Source organism: Haliotis asinina, chromosome 8 (genome assembly GCF_037392515.1).
Source record: "Haliotis asinina isolate JCU_RB_2024 chromosome 8, JCU_Hal_asi_v2, whole genome shotgun sequence".
Classification (NCBI taxonomy): Eukaryota; Metazoa; Mollusca; class Gastropoda; order Lepetellida; family Haliotidae; genus Haliotis; species Haliotis asinina.
In genome coordinates, this window is record NC_090287.1 from 54,507,625 (window position 1) to 54,534,339 (window position 26,715).

The 26,715-nt window shown below is 39.9% G+C and overlaps 2 protein-coding genes across 2 annotated transcripts in view; one reads left to right on the forward strand and one right to left on the reverse strand.

Annotated features, from left to right (window-relative positions):
- Positions 1-26,715, forward strand: part of LOC137295003 (uncharacterized) — a 109,674-nt gene that overhangs the window by 36,677 nt on the left and 46,282 nt on the right. The gene's annotated exons all lie outside the window — the stretch shown is intronic.
- On the reverse strand, positions 7,133-18,686 carry LOC137295131 (uncharacterized). The gene is made up of 5 exons (XM_067826454.1): positions 18,419-18,686; positions 12,458-12,488; positions 12,081-12,227; positions 11,446-11,697; positions 7,133-8,181 (listed from the first exon to the last, which is right to left on the reverse strand). Exons 1-5 carry the CDS (start codon positions 18,419-18,421, stop codon positions 8,159-8,161), a joined length of 456 nt encoding a protein of 151 aa, XP_067682555.1. The 5' UTR covers positions 18,422-18,686; the 3' UTR covers positions 7,133-8,158.

Consider the following 26,715-nt stretch of genomic DNA (forward strand, 5'->3'; position numbering starts at 1 on the left):
CACTATATTCTGTCAGCCAACAAAGGCTTTCTGTTCTGTTGGAAAGGTTTAATTTCATTTCCAGTCATAAGTGGCTGTAAGCAGATCGTACGGGGATAGTGGTCAGAGATCAAAGACGTTCGTTTTGTAGATTTAAGTCCCTTAGCAACGTAAGGATCCGTTGAAAGCGCACTTGGATGTAAACGTCAACTCCCAGACCTTGAATCTTCTTCCCACCTACATGTTTCTGGGATGCGTCACTCACTCACTCACTCATTCACTCAATCACACATGTACGCACGCACGCACGCACCTTCATGTTTCTGGGATGCGTCACTCACTCTCTCATTCACTCAATCACACATGTACGCACGCACGCACTGACTTATCCAGTCACATACCCACACACACACTCATGTCTTAATGGACGCAGACATGTAGACTTTCATACAAACTAACATACAGGATGTATTCATCATAATACATTCTAATGATGAAAAACAATTCTGAAAGTAGAGCACTTTCAATTAATGTTGCGTGTACTTCCCCTATGGGATAACAAAACGTACATTAACATCAAAGTTGTTTTGATGTTCTCATTTGTATTCTTTGAAAGTAGATTGAATTCTTTTCATTTTTAAGTGTTTAGTTAATTGGAACCACAACGGAGAGATAATTTCATTTCCTATGAATGCTTTTGTCTGATGGCACTGGCGTCAGTGATCTACAGCGTGACATATATGTAGACAATTTGCCTTTTGAGACATCGACTGACGTTTGAATGATGTCTGTGGACAAATGGCGTTGCGACAGAACCATGTAGTGTATTGCGCGTCTGTCAAAATACACACGCGGAGTGTTAGACGCCCCTCCTCGAGGGGTGTTTCCAATATCATTGCCTCACACATCATAACCCGACCATACTGACCACAGTCTGGTTCTACACACACGTCATTAACTGACGTTATACACGTCATGACCTGGTGCCACATACGTCATCAACCGACGTTATAAACGCCATGTCCTGGTGCTACACACGTCGTTAACTGAAGATATACACGTCATGACCTGGTGCTGCTCATGTCACCAACCGACGTTATAAACGCCATGTCCTGGTGCTACACACGTCGTTAACTGACGTTTTACATGGTATGACCCGAACCCAGACACGCCATTAACTGACGTTTACAATCTATGACCCGATGCCACACACATCATTAACTGAAGATAAACACGGAATTAACTTCCGTTTTACATACCATGACCTGGCGCTACCAACGTCATCAACTGACGTTATACACGCTATGTCCTGGTGCCACACACGTCATTAACTGGCGTTATACACGCCATGACGTGGTCCCATACAAGTCATTAACTTGCGTTTTACATACCATTACCTGGCGCTACGTACGTCATCAACTCACGCTATACACGTCATGACCTGGTGCAACACACCCGTACGTCATTAACTGACATTATAATGTCATGACCTGGTGCCACACACATCATCAACTGAAGATATAAATGATATGCCCTGGAGCCACATACGTCATTAACTGAATATATAAATGATATGCCCTGGAGCCACACACGTCATTAACTGACGTTATACACGCCATGACTTGTTGCTATACACTTCATTAACTGGCTCTATGCACGTCGTGACCTGGTGCTATACATGCCATTATTTGGCGTTATACGCGCCAAGACCTGCTCTGCGCAGCTGAACCCATCCGTGATGATGTGTTGTGTTGTGTTGTGTGTGGCGGATTATTAGATCTCACTACAGTACAGTCAGCGTTAGGTCGTCTCGTGCCGTCTTCACCGTTTTCCAAGAACAATACCATCGAAACATCACCATGTCCAGCAAGGACCCAAAATGTAAACCCCATTGATCATCTTTCGGACTATGGTAGATGCCAAGTTCGGACTGAACATTATCCTCTTGAAAGTGAAGAATTGAGGCATACATTATGACAGGGGAATCAGATGCTAAAACTTGTGAGTGAGTCTAGTTTTACGTCGATTTTAGCAATGTTGTTGTTATACCAAGGCTGGGGACACAAAAATGGGGGAGTCGATCAAGGGTCTTCGGCGTGAAGAGCGAACGCGTCAACTACGAGGCTGCACCACCGCTCTTGCTAATAGTATGGTGTTTGATTGCCAGTATGAGTGAGTGAGTTTAATTTTACGCCGCACTCAGCAATGTTCCAGCGATATGGTGGCGGTCTGTAAATACCAGTAATCGAGATTGGACCAGACTATTCAGTGATCAACAGCATGAGCATCGATCTGCGCAATTGGGGATCGATGACATGTGTAAACAAGTCAGTGAGCCTGACCACCCGATCCCGTTAGTCGCCTCTTTCTTACGACAAGCACAGTCGCCTTTTATGGCAAGCATGGGTTGCTGAAGGCCTATTCTACCCTGGACCTTCACAGGTCGATTGCCAGTATGTATGAAGGGAATGCTACACTTGACACTGTGGTTGTTCATACAATAACAACGATCATATTGTTTAAAAACTTTCAGATTCATAGGGTAGTCGTGATGGTCATACCGTCCAGTATTTATTGATGCTCACGTTTTTGTGTATTCTTCTCAGATTGCAGTGATGCTTTAATTTCAGTTTTGTGTTGTTGAAATCAGAGTAAAATGTGTTGGTTTTGTTGGAATCAGAGTAAAATGTGTTGGTTTTGTTGAAATCAGAGTAAAATGTATTGGTTTTGTTGAAATCAGAGTAAAATGTGTTTGTTTTGTTGAAATCAGAGTAAAATGTGTTGGTTGTGTTGGAATCAGAGTAAAATGTGTTGGTTTTGTTGAAATCAGAGTAAAATGTATTGGTTTTGTCGAAATCAGCGTAAAATGTGTTGGTTTTGTTGAAATCAGAGTAAAATGTGTTGGTTTTGTTGGAATCAGAGTAAAATGTGTTGGTTTTGTTGAAATCAGAGTAAAATGTATTGGTTTTGTTGAAATCAGAGTAAAATGTGTTGGTTTTGTTGGAATCAGAGTAAAATGTATTGGTTTTGTTGAAATCAGAGTAAAATGTGTTGGTTTTGTTGAAATCAGAGTAAACTGTATTGCAGTTACCATTCCAATCCTTGTAAATTTGGTTTTCAAATTATATGCACCAACATGTGTTTTCGTACTCATTGTAAAAGGTGGGTTACAGCATGATTGATGTTCACGGATATATTTCAGTATGGCCTTGAGTGTGAAGTCCACGTCAATATCGTAACGTGTCATTTATAGCATACGCGTCGCGGAGCCTCTAAGCAAAGAAGATTAATTTGTCGACATGAACAGCACAATTTCTGATGAAATATTTTATGAACAAACCTTAGTGTATTATCATCAACTTTCTGGAAACCAAAACCTCACAACTTAATTATGGCGAAGTGGTTTATGAAGGAAAAGTATGGAAAATATTCCATTATACATTTGTAAAATCGAATTAGGCACAAATGTTACTGAAATGCAATAATGTAACTGTTTTTATAAAACACTAGGCAGTAAAAGTTCACTTTATTGATTTTACAGGGAATAAAATGAAAATATAATAATGACTGCTCCCTGAGAAAGACAAATCTTGATTATCTGTCACACTTTTTGTAATGACGTAAACGGTTTATTGTTAAAAATGTCCAATACTATAACTTATGAATTATTGCCTTCGAGTTCTTTCGCCAAATATTATAGTGCGCATTTGCCGTCACAGTGGATCAGATGAAACCATAACGAACCTCTCTTTTATCACGAATCTCCATAGTCGAACAGCTTTCTCGGCTACCTGCCATTTTGGATGTAGGGAGCATTAAAATTAGTTTGGGGGCTTTTTTCTTCGCTTTTCCTGTATTTGTAAATCAATAATCGTGAAAATATTGATTGCAATTATTGTCTGTTTGAATTAATTACAGCCCTGTGTACATCTATGACGCCTCTGGTCGTTTCTGCACATGCTCTTTCAGCAGCCCTGTGCAGCCCTGTGCAATGTCGTAATGCGAGATTTGACAGCATGTACAAATGTCGCGTTGTGGCACTATCGTGTTTTTGGCACAGAGGACATTTTTGTCAAAAGTCGACAACGTGAGAATACGACATTTGCAGATGCTGTCAAATCTCGCAGTCTCGACTTAAATCTCAAATAATGTCAACAAAACCCCAAACAACAACAGCCTCCCCCCCCCAAAAAAAAGCAAAAAGCAAGAAGAAAAAAGCAAAACAGAAACCCCCCCCCCCCCCCCCCCCCACACACACACACACACACACCCAAGAAATCGAGACAATGCGACATTTCAGTTCTTCGTGTTCTCGCATTCTCGCATTCTATCTATAATACACAACATGTTGCGCGCCATCCACCGGTGCACCATACACGAATGTATGTGAGCTACCAGCTCGTTCATCATACTAAACCAATTCATGTTCGAAAAAGAAACAAATACCCCCCTCCCCACCCACCCACCCCCAAAAAAAAAAAAATAAATAAATAAATTTTAAAAAAAATAAAAAAAAATAAAAAAATAAAAATAATACAAAAACAAACAAAACAACAAAACAAAAAACAACAAAAAACAAAACACACAAAAAAAACAACAACAAGTAAAGTTGTCATCATGCATATCGATTTTTCAAGGATACGCACCGTACCGTAGTAACGGCATACACACGAAAGCTTGTTGATTTTTCTCATCACGTATTTAACACTTTTGATCGTTTTCCGGTCACGGTTATAAGCCGTACCATTCTGATAGCCTCCCTAGACAGCACTCCCAAGCCTCTTTAGGAACTGCTGCTAAATTATTTACTGTATATAGTCGGAGCTTGAAGGAAGCTCTTCCTTGGCAGTAGAAAATGGCAGTGTTTGTATTGTTATAACAGTTCAGAATCAATAGCAACGACAATACACCATCGCGACGTTGCAGTCAAGCAGAGCGGCGTCACCAACCAACCTGAACTTTCTGGAGCACATTCTGCGTGTTTACTAAAGAAAATCAATACCGTTGATTTGTCGTATGTTTCCTCTGCAAGACTTTACCTCGTCGTATGTGGAATTCACTCGGCTGTACAAAGGACTTTTTGTTCATATTTTAAAAATAGGTCAATGCTGCGTCTTGGAGGTGTTTGTTATTGTCTTTGTTGTGCAGTAATTCGCAAGTATTGATACCCTGTTCCATGAATATATTTCAATATTCGTTGAACAATGGCGGGCCATAAGGTTTGTAGCATTTGTAGAGTGTAACAGCTTTGTTATGGCGCTGTGTCTTCATAAATAAGGTCCAGAATAGTGGGCTTTGTTGTGTTGTAGTGAGCGGAAATTCCAAGTCTTAAAACGTCAGCTGGTGTGTAACACACGTCGTCAGTTTAATGGACGGGGTGGGTGGGTTGAAGTTTTAATGCCTTTTTCAGCAGTGTTTAATTTGGTCAGTGTTAATTCGGATCAAAATGGTTTGATCAGTGTTTGACCTTGTGTTGATCCTTGTTATTCAAACGGTTGAAACTTGTTGCAGTTAAAACTATTTATGTTCTCACATTTCTATAAGTCCCCATGGACTATCTTCGCGGTCTGGTGGATAGTGCACCTGTCACAAGAGCGGAAGATTGGTAGTTCGGATCCCAGTCGTGTCATACCAAAAGACTCTGTCTGGTGAGTAAAAGCAGACAAGCACACGCAAACGAGCACGCACACGCAAACGCAAACGCACACGTACGTCCTTGGATGTTTTAGGCAAATGCAATAATCTTAAATCCCACCTCACCGCCTTACCTCTGACTTGCTTTCAGGTCGGATAAGATAACAGTAACCACTGCCAGTATAGTAGACTTAATGCGCGTCTACCTTAGCGATAAATGACGGTCCATGCAAGATGATTCAAATCTTTTAAGACCCACGTGTTGTACTTTTACTCAATTTGATGTTGTGAATCGATCTGACACATACATATAGACACGCACACGCATGCAGGCATGCACGCACACGCACACGCACACGCACACGCACACGCACGCACACACACGCACACACACACACACACACGCACAAACGAAAATAGGAACCGAAATGTTCGGTGATACCTAAATGACTACATATGTACTTCTGCGAAATGAAGAGAACCATCCTCCAGTCGAGGGTTCATATTCACAAAGTTTACAAACTTTATCTATTTTACAAAATAACCTATGCAATACATAAAACTGTGACAACAGTTCTATGTTGGCTGGTGTCTAAACAGGTCAGTCATTAAGAATGGCTGGCCAACTAAACATGCCGATTATATCTCAGATATGAAATACATGAACCAAATTTTGCTTGGTGTGTCAATTAGGTCGAAAAAATACTCCGTTGATCGATGAAAATACATTTTGCATGAGGCATATATGAGTCTTTGTGGGACATTTCGGCGAATTGTATTCTGCAGATGCGATTTCTTTTCGAAATATATATTAACAAGAAATCTCTACCAAGAGCGGAGTGGATTGTATTTGTACAATTCCAAAAGTGTGTGTCAATGAATCACTATCAAACAGTCATGATAGTAAATGAGAAGGTCAGGTATCTCACATGACAGAGTCACCCGTCACAAACACACAAAAAATACAGAACTGACTGAACAGTTTCAAAACTGGGAATTACATTGGAAATAATTTGTGTCACTGATGCGCCAGATTTGGGCGTGTCCCTTTCATGTAATAAATAAATAAACAAACAAACAAACAAACATCAAGAACAACAAAAACGCGTTCGGATTGTTTTACTATTACCTTGGGTGCTTCAACCCCGATGTAATAACGTTTGAGTCGAACACAGAAATCCTTTCATCCAAGCATGACCTTAATTGTTCACCATTACGCGCCTTTTAGTAGTATTACTGCTAGACAAACAACACCGACTGGTAGGGTTCGAACGCGAGTCGTGACAAGCGACCGCCTCAGCCACTAGGCTACCTTCTTGAAGAGTGAAAGTCGCTGTTTGCAATATTCCAGCAAAATCACGGAAATCAAAATCACACCAGAAATGGGTTCCACTCACTGCACTCATGTGGGGAATCGAATCCGGGTCTTTCGCTTGAGGAGCTCACGCTTTACCCAGTCGGCTATCCCGTCGCCCCCTTTCTGAAGAGGGTAAACACACAACCAAAAGAACACATTGGATGATCATGAAAAGATTTATTCAGAAAACAAAGACTCTTGAGTATAAATAAATGACAAGTGTCAAGATCCGTTTGGTGGTTCTAGATAAATCAAACTCTCGATTTTATGCAAGATACTATTCTCTGATACTGACGACTAGATTGTCCTTCTACTGAAGACACCACTCCCAGTTGTGGTCAATAACAGAACACACTGGTGAAGAGAAAGCATTACTGGTCAACTATTTCCAACTCTGCTACATTCGCCGATACTACAAGAAAACTAGAAACGCATTTCCAAGGATGATTCTGCGGTAAAGAATTTCACAGGACAAAGGTAATTTCGCCCAGAAGTTTATCACCTCATTACAACAGAGTTTTAAAAATACTTTTGTAGATGAAACCGAAAATAAGAGGATCAATTCATCAAAGAGGTCACAACAAATTGATTTTTTGATTGTATTAACAGCCTTCTGTTTTTTTTTTCTAAATCAATGGCTGTCGCTTCCCCTGAATGTTTGGAACACATGTGGATGAATCATCCTTGAACAAGGTGTATCTTAAAATAACGAAATTATTCTATTTAATCTATACACAGACGCATCTCTTGGTTAAATGTACTTAGGGAAATACGTTTAAGATCCTCATGTCAATCAAACGAAATTTCGACAGATGATTTACTGTTTTTCCAAACTGAAAAAATGACAGTTCCTCACCTTTTCCTCCTATGTGACCAAAAGAAGACAAACATTTTTAATTCAAGTTGATGGATTGAAACTGATACCCGATGGTGTTCGAAGGAAATCTTAATTTCACGCTTACTTTATTTTTTCTATAAAAGGGTAACAAATTACGAGAGTATTCCGGTCATGAGCACTCATACCTGCACTGTGTATGGATTCGAAGATTTGACTGCAGAGAAGCTGGTTAAAAAAGCTGGTTTTACGTGCAGACTCTTGATCTGTGTTGTGTGACTTCGTTGTTAATGGAGCGAAATGAAATATTTAGAAAAAGTAATAAATAGAGCTGCTGAGGGCCTCTTTGACGCCTAACTCATCATTGCCACAAATTCTGAAAAATAAAATAAATAGTTTAGCGATGTATAGGTTTTATAGACTTTCATAAGCCGGAAACACGTCTTTCGTATTTAGCTTTCTATTATAAATGCGCCGACGCGACTGCAGTATATATTTATTGTCGTTTTCTTTTCCAATTCAAATTGCAAACTTTGGTTGCTCGTCTTTCAAATGATTGAATATGGTTTGTTAAATACCCGACGAGGAAATAAAGAAATCGATAAATATTTTGTCTATCAGAATATAAAAAGTGGTAAACACCTTTGAAATGATCGCTGTATATAAAGCTATAATATTGATTAACACGAGTGTATTGCGAAACTGTAAAAGAACATGTGTACTAACAGCAGGACGAACGCATACTCTACACAACACTAACTCCCTCATTCAACGATAAGAACCTTGCATACCGTTCTAAGATGACTAGTCTTTGAGTGAGTGAGTGAGTGAGATATGTTTCACGCCGCTTTTAGCAATATTTTAGCCCAGTGGTTAATGCGTTCTCTCGTTATGGAAAAGATGCGGGTTCGATTCCCTAATGTGTGAACCCATTTCTGATGTCCCCGATATTGCTGGAATAATGCTAAAACGGCGTAAAACCAAGCTCACTCAGAACAACCGATAACCTAGAAATTGATGTAAATAAAATGCAAATTATTAGAACCTTGTTTTTGAGTTGCTGATTCTTATCTGTGTCACAGATGTGTAACCGTTCCGGTACCAGAAAATTCACCAAATATTTTTCGCATAATTACAAGATAACTAATATTATTTTGAAATTGTGCAGATAAAACAAAATGCCACGACGGAATTGCAACACAAGCCATGTTTGAGGTTACACTTGCTTAGTGAAGTGTAGATTCTAGTACTTCTCTTGGGTTGAATCTTATCCGGGATTCGAACCCACACCCTGACACCTAATCGCCAGCAATAACAACGCGTTTATGACAAGCTCTGTTCTGTCCCCGAATACCACTGTTGTCTTCCGATAGCTCTGTCCCATCTGTTGATACGTCAAGTGCGGCATTTGATAGATTTACTAGTTTTAATCATATATGTGTTGTTTTAATTTATGGCGAAATTATCTGTAATTAGGTAGGACTCAATGGATAGTGTAAATCCAGCTAGGGTCGAGTTGGAAGCAAATGTACTGTAAGTCCCGATGGTCCCCTGTGTGGATATCTACCTTCAGTTGTTGACAATAAAGATCCTGTTTTTGTATAGTATTGTCATCTATAATTAAAATGTTTTAGCTTTACACACTAGTTTTAAATTCATATCTGTTATATTCTGGTTGTTTTTACTGTCCTTCGCTGACAGATTTTACATTTACCTTTATTTATTACACAATATGTACTTGTTTTGAGTCACGATATGACTCCCTCATTCACTCACTACAAAAACACGTTTAGATTTTCCTCAGGTTCAACCTTCATACTGGGGCTTCTTATCAACTTATGGAGAGTTCCATCAAAAATATATATTCCGGTGTTAATTTAATTAGGGACGATGCTTGACACTTAAGGGCGCAAAGGGATCGTGTTAAATGTATTTTTGGCATAAAGTATATTGCAAACATTTACAACAGAATCAGATCAGTCTTGTGTCCCCGGTTTACATGTCTGTGCAGCTGCCTCCACCATGGACAGATCTAACACCAGTGACCAATGCTATCATTTCTCCCTGGCTTTCCGAAGTCCCAGGGCGACCATTGCTGTCAAAGTGGCGACAAAACAGCGAGATGATATTAATGATTGTACTCTACTGAAGTGATCGTAATGCAATACACACTTAATCACAGCCCGCTCTTATTTCATGTGATACAACGACGTATATATACTTCCAGGGTAAAGAAGTACACACGCGCACGTTTGATGGAACAGATGCCAACAAAAAAATGTCATTCGATAATGTTTGTTCTTTGACGCCACAGTTACCTCCATTCTGAAAAGGGGCGGTGGGGTAGCCTAGTGGTTAAAGCGTTCGCTCGTCACGCCGAAGACCCGGGTTCGAATCCCCACATGGGTACAATGTGTGAAGCCCATTTTCTGGTGTCCCCCGCCGTGATATTGTTGGAATATTGCTAAAGGCGGCGTAAAACGTAATTCACTCACTCACTTACTCCATTCTGTAAATAATCGAGTATGGACCAGCCAATCCACCGATCAACATCATGAGCATCGATATGTAACTGGGATACCATGAACTGTGTCCATCATTGGATCTGATGTATTTGCTATCTTAGTTGCATTTTAGAGCTTCAATTTGCATTGTTTAGGAAACTGTTTCAATCCAACGGTTTCAGATAATGTCTGGAATATTTTGGTTCCAATAAGTTTTCAAGCCTACACTATCTTTGGTATTGATTACACTGGTATCATAGCGAAACACAACACCAGAGAATGTAAGATGTATGATATTTGATTTGACGGAGAGTGAAACCCCGTTTATTCGAGTGAGTGAGTGAGTGAGTGAGTGGATGTGGTTCTACTCTGCTCTTAGCAATGTTCCAGTATAATCACGGCGGGAGACACTAGAAATGGGCTTCACACATTGTACCCCTGAGGGGAATCGAACCCTAGTCCTCAGGCTGACGAGAGAACGCTTGAACTACTATGACGCGTAAGCTCATAGTAAGGTATGGAGAGTTAGGACCTCCTTAACGTTAAGATCGCTTTGCACAACTGCAACCTGAACAGAAAGCAAATTTTAATTGTTTGGTGTTTGTTCGCTTTTATTTTGTTATGCTGTGTATGGCTGGGAGGGTTAGATGGGGAGGACTAGGATTGTGAGTGAGTGAGTTTAGTTTTACGACGCACTCAGTAATATTCCAACTATATAACGGTGTTCTGTAAATAATCGAGTCTGGATCTGACAATCCAGTGATCATCAACATGAGCATCGATCTGTGCAACTGGGAACCGATGACATGTGTCAAACAAGTCAGCCACCCTGGCCACCCGACCCCTATAGACAACTCTTACGACAAACATGGGTTACTGAAGACCAGTATGGGTTACTGAACCCGGACATCCACGGGTCTACTGTTTAGTATAAAAGCCAAACAAACCATTTCAACACTAGCAATGACATGTGTCAACCAAGTCAGGAAGCCTGACGACCCGATCCCGTTAGTCGCCTTTAACGACAAGCATCGTCGCCTTGTCAGCATGGGTTACTGAAGACCCATTCTACCTCGGATCTTCACGGGCCGACTAGGAGCGGGTTTTTACGGGTTTCACGCTGCCATGTGTCTTACCATTATAATCAATCTTGCCGTCTCCGTCAAGGTCAGCCTGTCTCACCATGTCTCGGATCTGGGCGTCTGTGATGTCGGGACAGGTGTCCGTCAAGACTGCCTTGAGTTCGTCGGCAGTGATTTTTCCGTCCCCGTTCTTGTCGAACTGGGAGAACATCTGCTTCATCCTGGTATCCGACTTGAATCTTGTGTCCACCTTGACCATCGCGCTCATAAACGCTATGAACTCATTGATCTCGATGGTACCATTCTCTGCAAACGGGAAGTCATAGATATTTACATGTGACATTCTGGTAAATTACTTTTAGCATTCTTTAAATCGATATTGTTGAGGGGTGACCAAAACTGGGCAAACGTAAGAACAGACATTATGATAGAATTACAGCTAGCCGTGCTGACTTGGCTGACATATCCGCATTGCGTGTATCGGTGCTCATGCTTTTCATCACTGGACTGTCTTGTCCAGACTCGGTTATTTACAGACTGCCGCGATACAATTGGAATATTGCTGAGCGGGGCGTTGAACAAACAAACAAATGAAAAAACACAAAGACACATATTATATTGGCGACGTGACATCTTGGGCCCTACGTTTAAGGACAATCATATGAAAAGTGACGGGTTTCTACACTCACTGTTGGTGTCATTATCGGCTATGATTCTGGAAGCCCTCTGCTCAGAAACGCGTGATTTTGAAAACGTCGACAGCACCGACGCCAACTCTTTGGCGTCTATTTGACCATCGCCATCTTGGTCGAACTTCTTAAAGATTTCTGTGTAATCTGAAGAGAAGAAAGTCAACACATATCACTCTGAACAGATATTCTTTTAACAATTTCCCCCCAACTACAGCATATGCTACACACAATAAGGTTACATGGTATAGGAAGCCCTGCTATGAAGAGCCGAGCCACCTAGATATGATGGAAATGATACACATGTAACTGAAAAGCGCAAGACACAGTCTCATTGGTCAAGTTACTCTTAACTGACAGTGGCTGAGGAAACGTACCGTCTACTTGTTTCTGAGTAAGTCCGTATTCCTGAAAAAGAAGAATAGCTTTATTACTGCCTTGGAACAATAAAACCCCCCCAAAAACCAAAACAAAGCAAACAAGCTAACAAATACCCCCCCCCCCCTAAAAAACCCAAAAAAACCAAACCAAACCAAAACAAAACCAAAAAAAACCCGAACCAAACAAAACCAAAAAACCCCAAAAAACCCAAACACACGAAGCGACCGAATCATACACAAAATCAAATCAGCCAAAGATTAACAAACAAAACAATGAATTGTTCAAATCTTCGGGTGTATTTAAATGCAGAACAAGGTCAAACGTCAGTGGAGCAGGGTCAGAGTGTCAAGATCGTGCAGTTGAATAACGTCAGATTCATACTGACGTTCAGCTGAACAATGCCAATCGCTGATAATAATTTATAAACAGATTCCTCCTCATTGTTGAACTACCATTGTTGATGTACATATACAATCTGTCTGTCATAGCCAAAGATGTTTTCGAGTATGTTGCGTTTCTCATGGAGATGAGTATATGGTAAGTGTTTAGCCCGTTTAGTGTAATAGCGGTCGGGCGTGTACAGTAGGTTGGCATGCTGCGAGCCTCGTTATATCGATTTAGGACAGTCATCAGAGATTGGTACTTGGCGGAAAGCGAAATGTTTCCAACCCCCTGGGACTGCCGCGCTCAACCCAGCACTTGACCGTGCTCACTAATGCAATTGATGGGAGAATGCTGGTTTTAACACCGGTGTAGTTTTTGAGTTGCAACTATATAGTATATTAGGGAATTTTTATAACTGCGTTTCATTGATGCATACGGTATTTCCCCAGACTCAAGCTTGTGCACATCTGGCCTTTCTTGTGGGTCTCAAGACGGAAACAACTTTGTAAGAGTTGAGAAATCGATTGGAAATATCAGTGTATGAAACTAGTATTCAGATCTCATTTTTGTATATAGTGAACTCCACATAAGGAGAATTTAAGTGGAGCAACATATTGACAGTCCAAATCCTATTGGCTATCTAGATGAGCAGGAATCAACTATAAAGACAGCTAAAGCAACGCAGCTGCCTGTTTTCTGTCATTTTTTAAACAGAGGACATAAACATGAATGCTTTCTTAGATTTGTTTTTTCGAAACTTGCGTTTCTTTTACAGTTTAGTATATACACACTCCAAGGTAGTAATAAAGATATTGCCACACTAGCACCACTCTACACTCAAAGTTTTATCACAGACTTAATTCTGAACAGTTGACTTGCCTTTGGGCGTGTTTCTGACACGTTCGACCGGCGATACGCTCACCTTTTCGGGGAAAACCTTCTTCACTGTCCGATGGGGATAAATAAACGTGTACTTATGGGTTAGACTGAATCATACAATGACTTCTTTATTTAACAGGAATTTCGAACGATTGTTAGTGTTGAAATGGTTTGTTTGGCTTTTATACTGAACAGTAGACCCGTGGATGTCCGGGTTAGAATACTGGTCTTCAGTAACCCATGTTTGTCATACGAGTCGACTATAGGGGTCGGGTGGCCAGATTGGCTGACTTGTTTGACACGTCATCGGTTCCCAGTTGCACAGATCGATGCTCTTGCTGTTGATCACTGGATTGTCTGATCCAGACTCGATTATTTACAGACGTCTCCATATAGCTGGAACATTGCTGAGTGTGGCGTAAAACTAATCTCACTCACTACTTTTTTGCGATTTCATTTTTTTCGGAACTTTTTTCTTTTGGTGTTCAGTATATATTCGACAGTCGTGGCGCTCATGTGTCCAATGAAAGATCATACATCTCCCCGGGCCCTGTATTGTTTGATTTTAAAAAAAACATTCAACCGAAGAACAGTTAATTTTTTCTGTAACAGTAGTTGAGCCTCATTCGCTTGATCCGACTTCTTTAGATCAATGTATATAATTTGAAAAATGAAATTGTCATTTTATCAAAAATACATACCGGACAAATACATACATCCTGGAAATTAATTTTGAAATTATACATAATTATTTATTTATTCAATGACACACTGATGAAATATCAAACATAAAATTACCAATATCCCTAACTTATTTTGTCCAGTATATATTAGAGTCGTGAGGCACTTATCCATTAAAACTATCTGCCATTTCAAATGAAGCATGTAGTTACTCAGGTAAAGGGTCGTCGGACCCAGCATTCGTTTTATTGATATTACCAATCTAATATCACAATAAAAAAAACCCCACAATATTGTAATTGAAATTATTTTGGAGTTGATTTTTTTCAAGGGGGAGTAACTGCAATCGCAGAGAAATCTAAAAGGATTACATGAATAAAGATGAACGTGAATCGATAGTCCTCATTGAAATGTTTACTCTAAGTGCATAATATATGATGCATAAATGTGCTTGGTTAATTTGTAATTGCTTTGTGAATGCAGGTCAACGATAAGGAAAGGTCTTTGAAAATAATTATCATATGGATCAATTGACCGGTACTATACGTGTTGAGTATACGTGGCAAGGGCGATCGGCTGTTCATCAACAACCCATACTCGGTATAACTTATACTGATGCTCACAAAAGGATGCTCGGCATGGTATTGTTGGAATGTATTTATTTTCTGTCTCGGTCTGGTTGGTGTATAGATTTTGGTTTATAACTGTTCAATACACAGTGCCCATGATTGTGATAATATCTGGGGGTATCGATCTTGGGATGGGACCTGGCAGGCGACACCTGTTTAACAAAGCGTGACGCACATTTAATCAAGTTACAACAAACACACATAACACACACGTACACACACGCAAAACACACATATTCAGATTGCCTGAAAGGTACCTTAATGAACAAATGGTCTTTGTTATCAAACCACAATGAACCATGCCATCGACGTAACTCTGCCAGTTACATCGTAGTTGGATGTCTCGACGGACAAATATGGATTCATTCGTTGCTCACCCGAGGCGTCCACGTTAGTCTGAAGCGTTCGGATATGAGACACTCCGATTGTGTTTCAACAATCCATACTGCAAACAACTACCTTACATCACAAATGTAAACGGTATGGGGAACACCTGTCAACTGAACTCCGTTGTCTCGATATGTCGTTTAAGTCGATGTCATGTGATCCCTGAATAATCCATCCCTCTGAGGCAAAGACACTATCTGACTCTATATTAAAATAGGATGAAACTAGATTGTTGGAGTCATCTCCCTTGCTTTGTGAAGGATCTTGGTTAGCACTTATCGCAGGTCTCTACCTCAGTGTGTGTCACGCTGTACGCATAGTAATAATCCATATTATTGCGCTGTTCACATGCTAGATTTTATTCTTAAAGAATAATACCGTTACCCATGTCATCGGATTCGATTTTCATTCTCAACTTCCTGGGGAGAAAACAACCAACGCTAAATTTAAGAGACGCATTACTGTTTCATGCTACCCGGTACCATTTCACTGCCTGACGACAAGAACTAAGTGAGCACCACGTCATGGCAGTGTGCCTTTGTTTATTCTGAGATTTCCTCCCACAGTGCAATTCAAAGCTGGTGAAGAAAAATGGAACATATTAAAGAAACGCCTGAATTTTCCCTTGTTCCATTATTTGTTTCCCTCAGTATATTTTCATTATAGAGAGACTTGCCTATAGAGACGAATCGTAATTACGTCCGATTTGCCATCGTGTATTAACTGAAAATAACCTAAAGGAGTTCGGATTAACAGGGTTACACTGTAAACACAGGACAGGGCATACATGTGGAAGAGTTAAGAGCCAATTTCTGAATACACCTTTTCAAAAGTCACTTGTCTGATCCGATAAATACAATGAGTCCTTGTGGGCGATATGAAAACGTTGTAATTCAAAAGTAAGCCTTGAGAGAATATTCCCAGTAAGGGACCTGTATCAAACAATATCTGGCTTTCCAGGCTAAAAAGTTCAGGAATATTTCTAAATATCGGCGTAAACCCGAACGCACCTAAAATCCCAGAGACCTTCGAAATACTATCGCGTTTCCAGCAGTGACGCTAATGACAATGAATATTATCGTATAATTGAGCTAAATGAATTCGAGTGGAAGAGGATAAACTATACATTGTAATTCAAGAATATTGTAATAGATGTATTAAACTAAATAAACAGCTCGTATTCATTATCCACGATTAAGTGCGTATATTACAGAACGATACACTGATACAGCTGCGTCATATATTGTTGTGGTAGAAGGTCTACAGAAGCATCACATAGTGGCCAGTAGCTCATTTTTATTATCACTTTAGGTAAGAGTTCCTCATGTTCCTCCATCCCAGATAATATTTGTAAATTGATACATCCTAGAAGTATTAACAAAAGCGGACACGACAATTACTAGAGGACTCACAAAAAGTAACTAAAAGCCCTCAGATTAAGCACAATACATAGTATTGAACCACTTACTGTTACTGCTGTTGGTATGCGTAAGGAAGAATATAGGGGAGAGGAAGGAAATGCTTCCTCATTTTATCAGCACTGGATCTTTGGGGTGACAAGTTCGACAAGCTTCCTAAAAAAGCGCTGCAGATTTCTTTCTGGACATTTCCACATCTCAAACTTACTATAGATAAGATGGTATCTCCTAAGAAACGGAGAAATTTACCAATTTATCTTATCCCGAAGCACAAACATTGCTCTACCAAACTGAAGATGAAACGTCAGTGCCTGTGACAAAACAACCACTATTAATCAACGAAACAGATTCCACTGCATGTAAAGAGGTGGTGGGGTAGCCTAGTGGTAAACCCGTTCGCTCGTCACGCCGAAGGTTTGGGTTCGATTCCCAACATGGGTACAATACGTGAAGTCCATTTCTGGAGTCCACCACCGTGATATTGCTGGAATATTAATAAAAGAGGCGAAACTCTAAACTCACCCACTTCCACTTGCACTTCCATTGCACCGAAAGGGGAAAGAGTGGTGAAAGGATTATGAAATGGGAAACTAAAAATCAGTGATGACACCAGGTGTTTGTGAAAGGGGTCCTGCACTACCGGGAACACCCGCACTCAAAGAAAAATAAGGAACAAAATGGTAAGAGACGAACACTTCAGATTTTGATCTAAAATTCTAATTTTACAGTAACAGTTCATCAGAGACATTGAATGAAATACTTCGTATCACTAACATATGCATATGCATCATGGCCTTGTCAAATAGGGGTCACAAATTCTGAACATTTTTGAGCTACAAATTGACCATTTGACAGTAATGGGAAACGAATGGGAGGAAGAGAGGGGCGGGTTCTGAACGCAGTTCTACCAAGCATATATTGACTTTATGTCGTTGTGATGTGCTAAACAGTCATTAAAAACTCTCTAAGGAACGACAGAAGGGCTGAGCGATTCGAAAGCTCCCTTAGGAATGACTGAAACTATATTCCTTAAACTGTTTGTGATTCTGAATGGAATGCATCATTAATACCTTAGCTATACGAATTATGGATAATATGCCAATTATAACAACAGGAACAAAGGCAATTTGTACTAATTATGCATAATGTACAAATGTGCAGGAATAATGATATACGAGCTTATATGTTCTCTGATACATGAACAAGTGGTTGGAATACAAACACCGACACTGAGCAATCAGGCGTGGACCACTTACTAGTAATTACTACTGAATTAGTTATTTCTGTAGTCATTAGCTTTTTTCTCAGTTAGTTGAGTCATGGGTTCAAACTGCAACTGTCAAATAGAATTTATTATTTAGATTACAAAACGATTAAAAAGCTGAAAGAACTGTGTTTTGCACAGTGTAACAACACCAGCAAATGTTAACTGACGAAATGTTTCAAAGTTGATATAAAAATTTTAATTGTAATTGTTCGCATTAAAGGATTATAGTTTAAATGGTTAAAAGAAAAAGTATGATGCTAAAAAGGGATAGAAGTTAATGTGTTCAGAGTATAGACGGAAATTCCGACTCACCATTTTGGGTCAGTGTTGTAAGCGCCGCGTGCAGTTGTGAGACTGTGGCAGGACTGGTTGAATTCTCCTCACACCGACACTGACGCGCCCTTCAGCTATACACATCCATAATGGATGCACGGTGTCAATGCAGCGTCGCAGTGCGGCATGCGCAGTGGAGAATTAATTGCTCTCACTTCTATTGAGCTTGTAAACCAAAATGGTGTATGTTATTTCACATACGAGAGGACTGAAGTTCTGTTTCAAATATTGATTGTTTTGACGTTTTCGTATTTATTTTGCTGTCATATTTGAATGATAGAATATATGTATTGCAATGTACACTGGATAAAGGGCAGTGCGTGTATCGACCTCAGTGTATTGAAAAATTAGGAATGTGAGATTGTGAATTGTATGTTTTTAACATTTAACCATTTTAAAATTTATCATATGATGTTTTTTTTCTCTCAATTTATAGTATACAAAATGGAATAGGAAAAAAACAAGAAGGACAAAAAAATAGCTTCTCTGAGCTAAGCGATACTGTGACATACAATGGAATATTCAAGGGCCATAAACGATCGCCACTGAACCATTTGTTCCTTTGATATTCACGGGTAGCCGATAACAAAAGCACTGTATCAATGACACAGCTGAATACGATATTTTCATAACGAAATGAAGTCAAATATCTGCGTTTATCAAATGAACATGTATACGTCTCTTTTCATAACGATTTCAAACATACATTGTAAATGCACTGCTACTAGTAACTCAATGCGTCATTTTGCGCTCCCTAAACAACTAACAGCATTGTAGCGATATGAAATACGAGATGCAAATTTGACTCGTTAATGGAAAAAGATAGTCGAGTTTGTCTTCGCATTGTTTGTGGAACTGGGGTATATTGGAATCAATATTTGTCCCGCCGGATGCTGGTCTAGCTCAGTCTTGTCAAGCTTATGATCTGCACCAGGATGTGGATGCTGGTGAACGGTACTGTTCAGATGGTGTCGCCCCATTTCATTAGCGGTAATCCACATCGACCAATACCATGCTTGTAGTTGATAAACGTGTTGTAACTTGTCAGCGTGATATGAACTTCGTAAGCTGAATCCTCTTTAATGTCTGTAAATGTTTCAGTGATGTTGGTAGACACGGCGGATGAAAGGGATTGCGGAGATGAAGGGATGCAACAGAAACGGGATCAATGCAGTTACAGTACACTTGAGTATTTGAGGTAGCGAGAGAGGAAGTCTGCGAGGCATACGTGTTGGAACGAGAGTTTCAACATCCGTGCCTATTTTATCCCGTGTAAATGAAGTGTATTAAACAACGAGCCTGGGAACGCAGGACACCCGCTGGCCGAACAGCCATAGGTCTGAGGTCAGCTGCACCGAACTGGTTTAGAGTTATCTCCCCCTGCAGTCGTAACCTCATAGCTTTGATATTATGCAAGCCACGGGAGCTGAATTATTGCCGGCTCGAGAGATCATTTACAACAGTATGTAGGTTAATCATATACGGACCAATAAACATAGACATGTATTGTTGGAGTGGGAATGGTTCCATTTCATTCTCGCCATAACTGAAACATTTTGAAATGCCATTGAATGAACACCAGAACGTCAATTTCATGATTCATGCTGATCCTATAGGTCACGGTATTGGTGCAGGAAGTCACGGCGTTGGTCCAGTAAGTGACGGTGTTGGTGCATTAAATCATGAGGTTGGTGCAGTAAGTGGCGGTGTTGGTGCAATAAGTCACGGTGTTGGTGCAGTAAGTCACGGTGATGGTGCAATAAGTCACCGTGTTGAAGCAGTAAGTCACGGTGTTGGTGCAATAAGCCACGGTGTTTGTGCAGTAAGTCACGGTGTTGGTGCAATAAGTCACGGTGTTGGTGCAATAAGTTATGATGTATGCAGTATGTCACGGTGTTGGTCCAGTATGCCACATTGTTTATCCGCGAAGTCACGGTCTTGGTTTAGTAAGTAAGGAGACTTGAATGTTTATTTTACTTAGCCCATGCGGATTATTTGTGACATACATTAAGATGAATTAATCTTAAAGGTCACATGCAACCAAAACATCAAAGATAATTAATACACAATTATCAGTTATTCATGACATCTAATATACATTGCTGTTTGTTAAAAAACAAATAAACAACATTATAAGCGTACAATCGCGATTCAAAAGTGCAATATTTTGTACTTGGGCTTACTTCCCTCGAAACGAAGTCCTCAGGAGACCTAACCCAGTCATAGCGGGTGGCTGTGCACTCAAGGGTAACGACGACTTCCGATTGGCTAGTTCATTTGCTGATATGCTGAAGAAGTTGTTATCCCTAGAGAATGTATATAGAGATGTTGGGTTTTGTAAATACACGTTCTCTGAATTTGAGTTCGATCAAATCAAAAATCATCGCAGCAGAGGTGGTGAACTACTGCGTGACTTGAAAGTGTCTTTTGTCCAAGTACAAAGCAGGACTTGAAAGAGTTTGCACCAGTTTCCGTCAAATCCAGACATCCGAAAAAATGGATGTAGTTTGTTTGCAACCCACAGACACAAAAACTTGTCATGTGTACAAGTATCACACCTGCCTAATTACATAATGTGGCAGAGACTGGACTCGGGTGCACGAGTCATAAATCAATTTATTTTGTTTATGGCGTATAGCCTGATAGGTGTTAAGTTCAAATTGCATGTGGTCAAAGATTGAAGCTGTCTATTGTATACTGTCTTTAGCAGACAGGCAGGCAGACATACAGGTGTCAATAAACCCAGTCTAAGTAAACTTCGTCTCAGTGTATTTTGTTACACTCCACCACTAACAAAACCTAGTAGAAGGTCGCGTCAGGTAACCTTGGAGCAACCAATGACAGTCCAATGAAATGCGAGACGGTTAAATAGATTTAACCAATCAGACAACGGCTACTATTTAGGGATCAGAGGGACTTTCAAAATATTCAAGACACACATCACTCCACAAACAAAAAATCAGCATATATCACAGTTAATTGACTTGCAGTATATACGCTTTGGGTTTTCTGTTGACATGGTTTCCATTAGCTAATATTTCCGCAAATTAACATCCTTGAATATTGTCAAAAACACTATTTTCAGCGACTGTTTACTCACCGTTGTCATGGCAGTACGTACGTTGTGTGGATCACCCGGAAGCGATCACACGCTAAATAGCATTCGGAATCGTTCGGGTACGAACCTTTTCGAGATAAAAAGTTCATAAGGGATGTGCGAATGTGCACTTTCGCGATCTGGTAAGTTGTGTTCTGATTGGTCAGTCTCAAAGGTTACCTGACGCGACCTCCCATAAGGTTTTGTTAGACTCAGTGGTGGAGTGGAACGAAAAGTACAGAGGATAAGTTTACTTAGACAGCAATAAACCAGACATTGAGCTTTCTCTGTAACAGAGGGTGCTTACTACAATCAATAAGCTTGTTTATGTAACGAGTAGGTTATTTACTTGTTTGTGTACTGCTCACGACCTCATACTCCGAGCATGCATACTGTTTCAAGCTCCGCGAACCTATTCACTGCGCATGCGTTATGGGCGCAGCGCAGCACAGCTGTTGAAACCAGTTTTCCCACCAGCGCTGGGGGAATTTAGTGAATCGTTTGAACTCCGATTTCGCGGGCTTTTTTTTTCATCGCGTTTTTTCAACTTTATAGACAGAATTGGCACTTTTTATGATTTGTTTCGGTACGTGCATACCTAAAGGTATCAGAATCTGCAAGGTTGTGTTTTACGTTGCATGTGACCTTTAATGTCCAAATCAGAAGTGGTTTGTCTAGCACCTGAACGAATATTGCGGTGAATTAATCTTAACGTACAAACACCTGAACGAAAAACATGGCACAGAATACTGTACAATGTTGGTCAGAACAAAAAGTGCGGTTCAGATTACTCATTCAGAGAGTGAATTCGAATCCCGGGTGGAACTCAACCTGAAAGGTTAGTACTAGAAATTGAAGTCCGCGAAAGAGTAATATCAAATCCAAAAAAGGTTTCCTTTAACCACTTTCCAAATGGCATTGTGAATAAAAAATATTTAGATCTCTTGAATACTGACATAATTACCGGTGTTTGGTTCACGTAAATGACTGATACGTGAAAGTCGTTGTCTCAGAGCGTGAATGAATATTGTTTTATGCCGCTGTCAGTAAAATTCCAGTAACACCTGAACCTGGCTTCACACATCGTACCAGAGTATTGATCAAACCTGGGCCTTTGACATGACGAGAGTTCGCTTCAACCACCGAGCAACCCCATCTCCTCCTCGACAATCACAACCTCCTGTAGGAATTTAAATGAGTGATGTTTTACGTCGCGGTTCACAGTGCTTTCTGTGTATCAACTTAACTGCGCGATTACACATATGAATTTCATTCGCCATTCGCTAAATTCTTATTGTACGGCCTTCTTCAAAACGAATCCCCAACGGTCAACTATTCTGGAAATGGAAGTATCAGTATATTAGCTCGGGAAACATTACTTCCTCTCCAGAAATTGTTTCATGGTTGTGATGAGGACTGTATATTAATTGCAGGGAATATATTACTGTTCCAATAACCGGGCACTACAGGTTCTTACACACTAAACTCTTTCTTTGGCGTGACGAGTAAAAACCTCTCGTAACTACTCGTGTCATTCCGGCAAGCCGGAAAGAGACGAGTAGTTACGAATGGAGTAAAAAGCCTTTTATGCATTTATTGGATAATAATATGACAGGTTTATGTATTAGTATATGTACTCCGAGTGCTTAAAGCTGGCAATGTTTGATTAAATTAAATGTTGCCCTTTATAAGACGATGTCTTACACTGAATGCGATAAGATACTTCAAGTAGGTGGCGTTAGAATCGGGAGTGCCACCACGAATAGCTGAAAAATGATGCAGTGCACAGCAAATAACATTCATTGCTGCGGAATTTCTTTTCTGCAGTTAGATTCCTGTTCTAGAAAATGGACAGGTTAACAAGTTTTATGTTTTATTGCAGTTTTAAGACCAGCCACTGCATCTTAGTACTTAATGGGCTTCAATGCCTTGTCATTACACTGCATTGCCACAAGAAGTGTATGGAAAACAATTCTGTGTGGCGTTTTATTGATGTTGGTGCCTTAGCGATCAGAATGACCTGTTGCGTCGCATTCACCAAGGTCACTCCACGTAATGAGTAAACACGCATTTAACGACCTAAAGCTATTTCACAATGCTGGCCCACATGTAGTCGAGCTCACAATTGTCAATATATCACTCCATCTGCTGCTGTACTACTACAATCGGCAGGTGTTACTCTATCGCGTAAAATGAGTGGTGTGTGACGAACGTACTAAATGTGTAACGTTCAATCGAAATATCGATACACCGCGATTGTCCATGGCCCGATCGTATTGTTGGTGCATTCTTGAAAGTACGACAGTCCAGTAGTGCCATTTTAGTATCATATATTGTTGCCAAAGCGAAATTTGGTTGTCTCCATTGGTTGTATATTTCTTCAACATTTCGAATTTTGTGTTTCATTATTTCGACAATAGTTTCGTAATTTCGATTACATTCAATTTATTTTGGCACATATAAATAACTATTGATTTACTCGTTATTCTAATTTTGTAAAAAAAATATCAAGCGAAGTTTCCCCACATTACTTGGAATATTTTAGGTGGGTCTACAGAAAACTGCAACAGCAGAAAGAAAAAAAAGCCACTTCAATTAGTCTCGAATTTTTGAAAGAACGAAAAAGTATTCGGAATTCATAAAATATTATTTAGGTAACGAAATATTTCAATATTTCGAAAATAAATATACATATTATTCAGTGAAAGAAATATTTAGCTTAAAAAACCCAATTCATTCTACTACCACGTTTGCATGATCAAGCTTTCTATGAAAGGTTCCATAGACTTACACAGAGTATCTAAAGTCTGTTCGTTTCACCTTTATTACATAGCTACAGATGGACACACGTATATGTTCATAGTGTTATGTCAGAAATTCCCAACATCCTTTCTCCGAAACCTTCTTTGACCAAGGCTGACATGATACCACGTGTCTATACATAGGCAAGAAGTGCAAGAATAACTCACTTGTTAAAGTGTATGCTCCTATCGCCGATTTTTGGTGTTCGATTCCCACGAGAACAATCTGTTAAGTCCTTTTTGGTGTCGCCCCCAACTCATCCGCCTATTTTGCAACAAAATGTGTTTTAAGCGCCGATGACATACATTAATTATGCAGTTTAATGCATTTAGTCCTGTTTGAAGCTGCTTCGGTCCAGGCGAATGCGTGGTTAGTACTCACCGCCGTCGTAGAATTTAAAACAATCAGAATATAGCATTCGTCTTGCAGAAAGTCTCTTTGTACCTGCCAGTTAAAATCACTGATACAAGCATTTCTGAGGTTATAAATGTAAGTGTTCCAAAATAACATATTTTGTGTTAAGTAGTTCGTATGCTCAGGTTGTAAATGTTATCTTTAAATTTCCTGGGATTTGTTCAAGAGCTGCGAATTGCAGTATTGAATAGAAGCCCAATCGAAAGTGAGATGGTACGATCTGATTTGATCGAAATAATATAAATGCTATAGAAAAACGCCAAACTTAAACCAGTCAAGAAACGGCTAAGAGACAACTATGGCATCCATGTATATAGCAGATATATATAGTGTTGAGTTTGTAAATGTATGTGCTCCAAACCAGATGTATATCATAGATATAATGTTGAGTTTGTAAATGTATGTGCTCCAAACCACATGTGTTAAGTAGTACTAATGCTTAGGTTGTAAATGTTATATTTTTATTTCCTGGAATATTTGTTCAAGAACTGCGAATTGCAGCATTAAACAGCAGCGCAGTCGGACTATTATAAATGTGATAAAAACAATGCTGAGCTGAAAACAGACAGGAAACGGCTAAAACACAACTATTGTATCCGTACCAAATATTCAAAATTAAGAGACCATTTCAATCTTGCCACCATTCAAAAAGGGTGTATACTTTCTTTTGCGCGGTAGCGTATTTTATACAATTGATTTTATCGGCGGCTGTCGCACGTTGATGACGTGGCATCGATCTACTGCCATCTGTGTCATCTGACTTTCCAATACTGTAGAACAGATGCCGATACATTCGCAGATAGTGCGGAAATAAGTACTGATCTTTTATCGCTGTTCAACTGATAGACTAGACTTCTTCTGCAGATACATCTGTATCAAACCTATAAAATATATCTAGACAATGTTAATATAATTTTACTGGAACGAGAACCAATAAACTAGGAACAGCTACAAGTCCAGATCTGACCACGTCAGCATTATAAACCTTACAACGTGTGTGTTCTGAACAAGCGAGCGGAATTAATCTGCACGTGACTTTGAATTGGAACATTTTGATTTTCGGTATCCGAAACATTGGAACACTGAAATTCTATAATCCCCACTTTTGGACAGTTACTGGAGAGGACACACTCAGACACTCACAGATGATAGAACACTCATACAGAGAGACACATACACTGCCAGAAAGCACGCACACATACAGAAATACACACACAAGCACACACGCGCGCACGTACACTCGAATACCATTTCCGAGTACCAGGGTATCGCTGTGTCTTTAAAATCAGATAGGAAGAAGTATTTTAGATTTCAATATTCACTGCAAGTTCAAAGAAGGCATTACGCGGCACCGTTGGACAACTAAACCAGGTTATTGTTCTGACGTCATTCCCCTCAATGATTCCAGAATGACTGCGCGACCTTTCCGTGCCTTGTACTTGGTTATTGCGATTGGGAGGTCATACTCGCTTCCACTTATGTACTTGCAGTTGAAGACAAAGAGACCAGTGAAACTGCATCATATACCATATACATGTCTCATGCCTATTCAGACATATACTCTGTCGCATCCATTGCAAGAAAGACGTTGTCTATCCACGAAAGTCTTCATCCTCATCATACCATCTTCTAAAATGTCTATATTTCACAACTTTGATGTAAAATAGAATATGCACTCTCTACTATGATTTCAAAGAGCGTTATGAGACAATCCCTTAAACGTGTTTCATGAAGCTGAACTCTGCCAAGGTATCATGATTTAAATACTTTACGGGAAATGCAGATGGCGTTCCCAAATAGGTGAACAAAATTGCCAGTGACGCAAATCCGTATTTTGAATTGTATCAGATGATTCTGTGTCTGTACGGTGAACTCTTGGTAAACTTTTGCATGTGTTTGTGAAGACTGACAGTGAGTGAGTGAGTGGGTTTGGTTTTACGCCGTTTCAGCAACATTCCAGCAA

Bases quoted from the DNA above. Each gene is read 5' to 3' on its own strand.
- LOC137295131 (XM_067826454.1), bottom strand. The intron at 11,698-12,080 runs GTGAGTGTAGAA...TCCCGTTTGCAG, and splicing joins AGCCGATAATGACACCAACA to AGAATGGTACCATCGAGATC. The intron at 8,182-11,445 runs GTAAGACACATG...TTTATTTTTCAG, and splicing joins CGGCAAGATTGATTATAATG to AATTTGTGGCAATGATGAGT.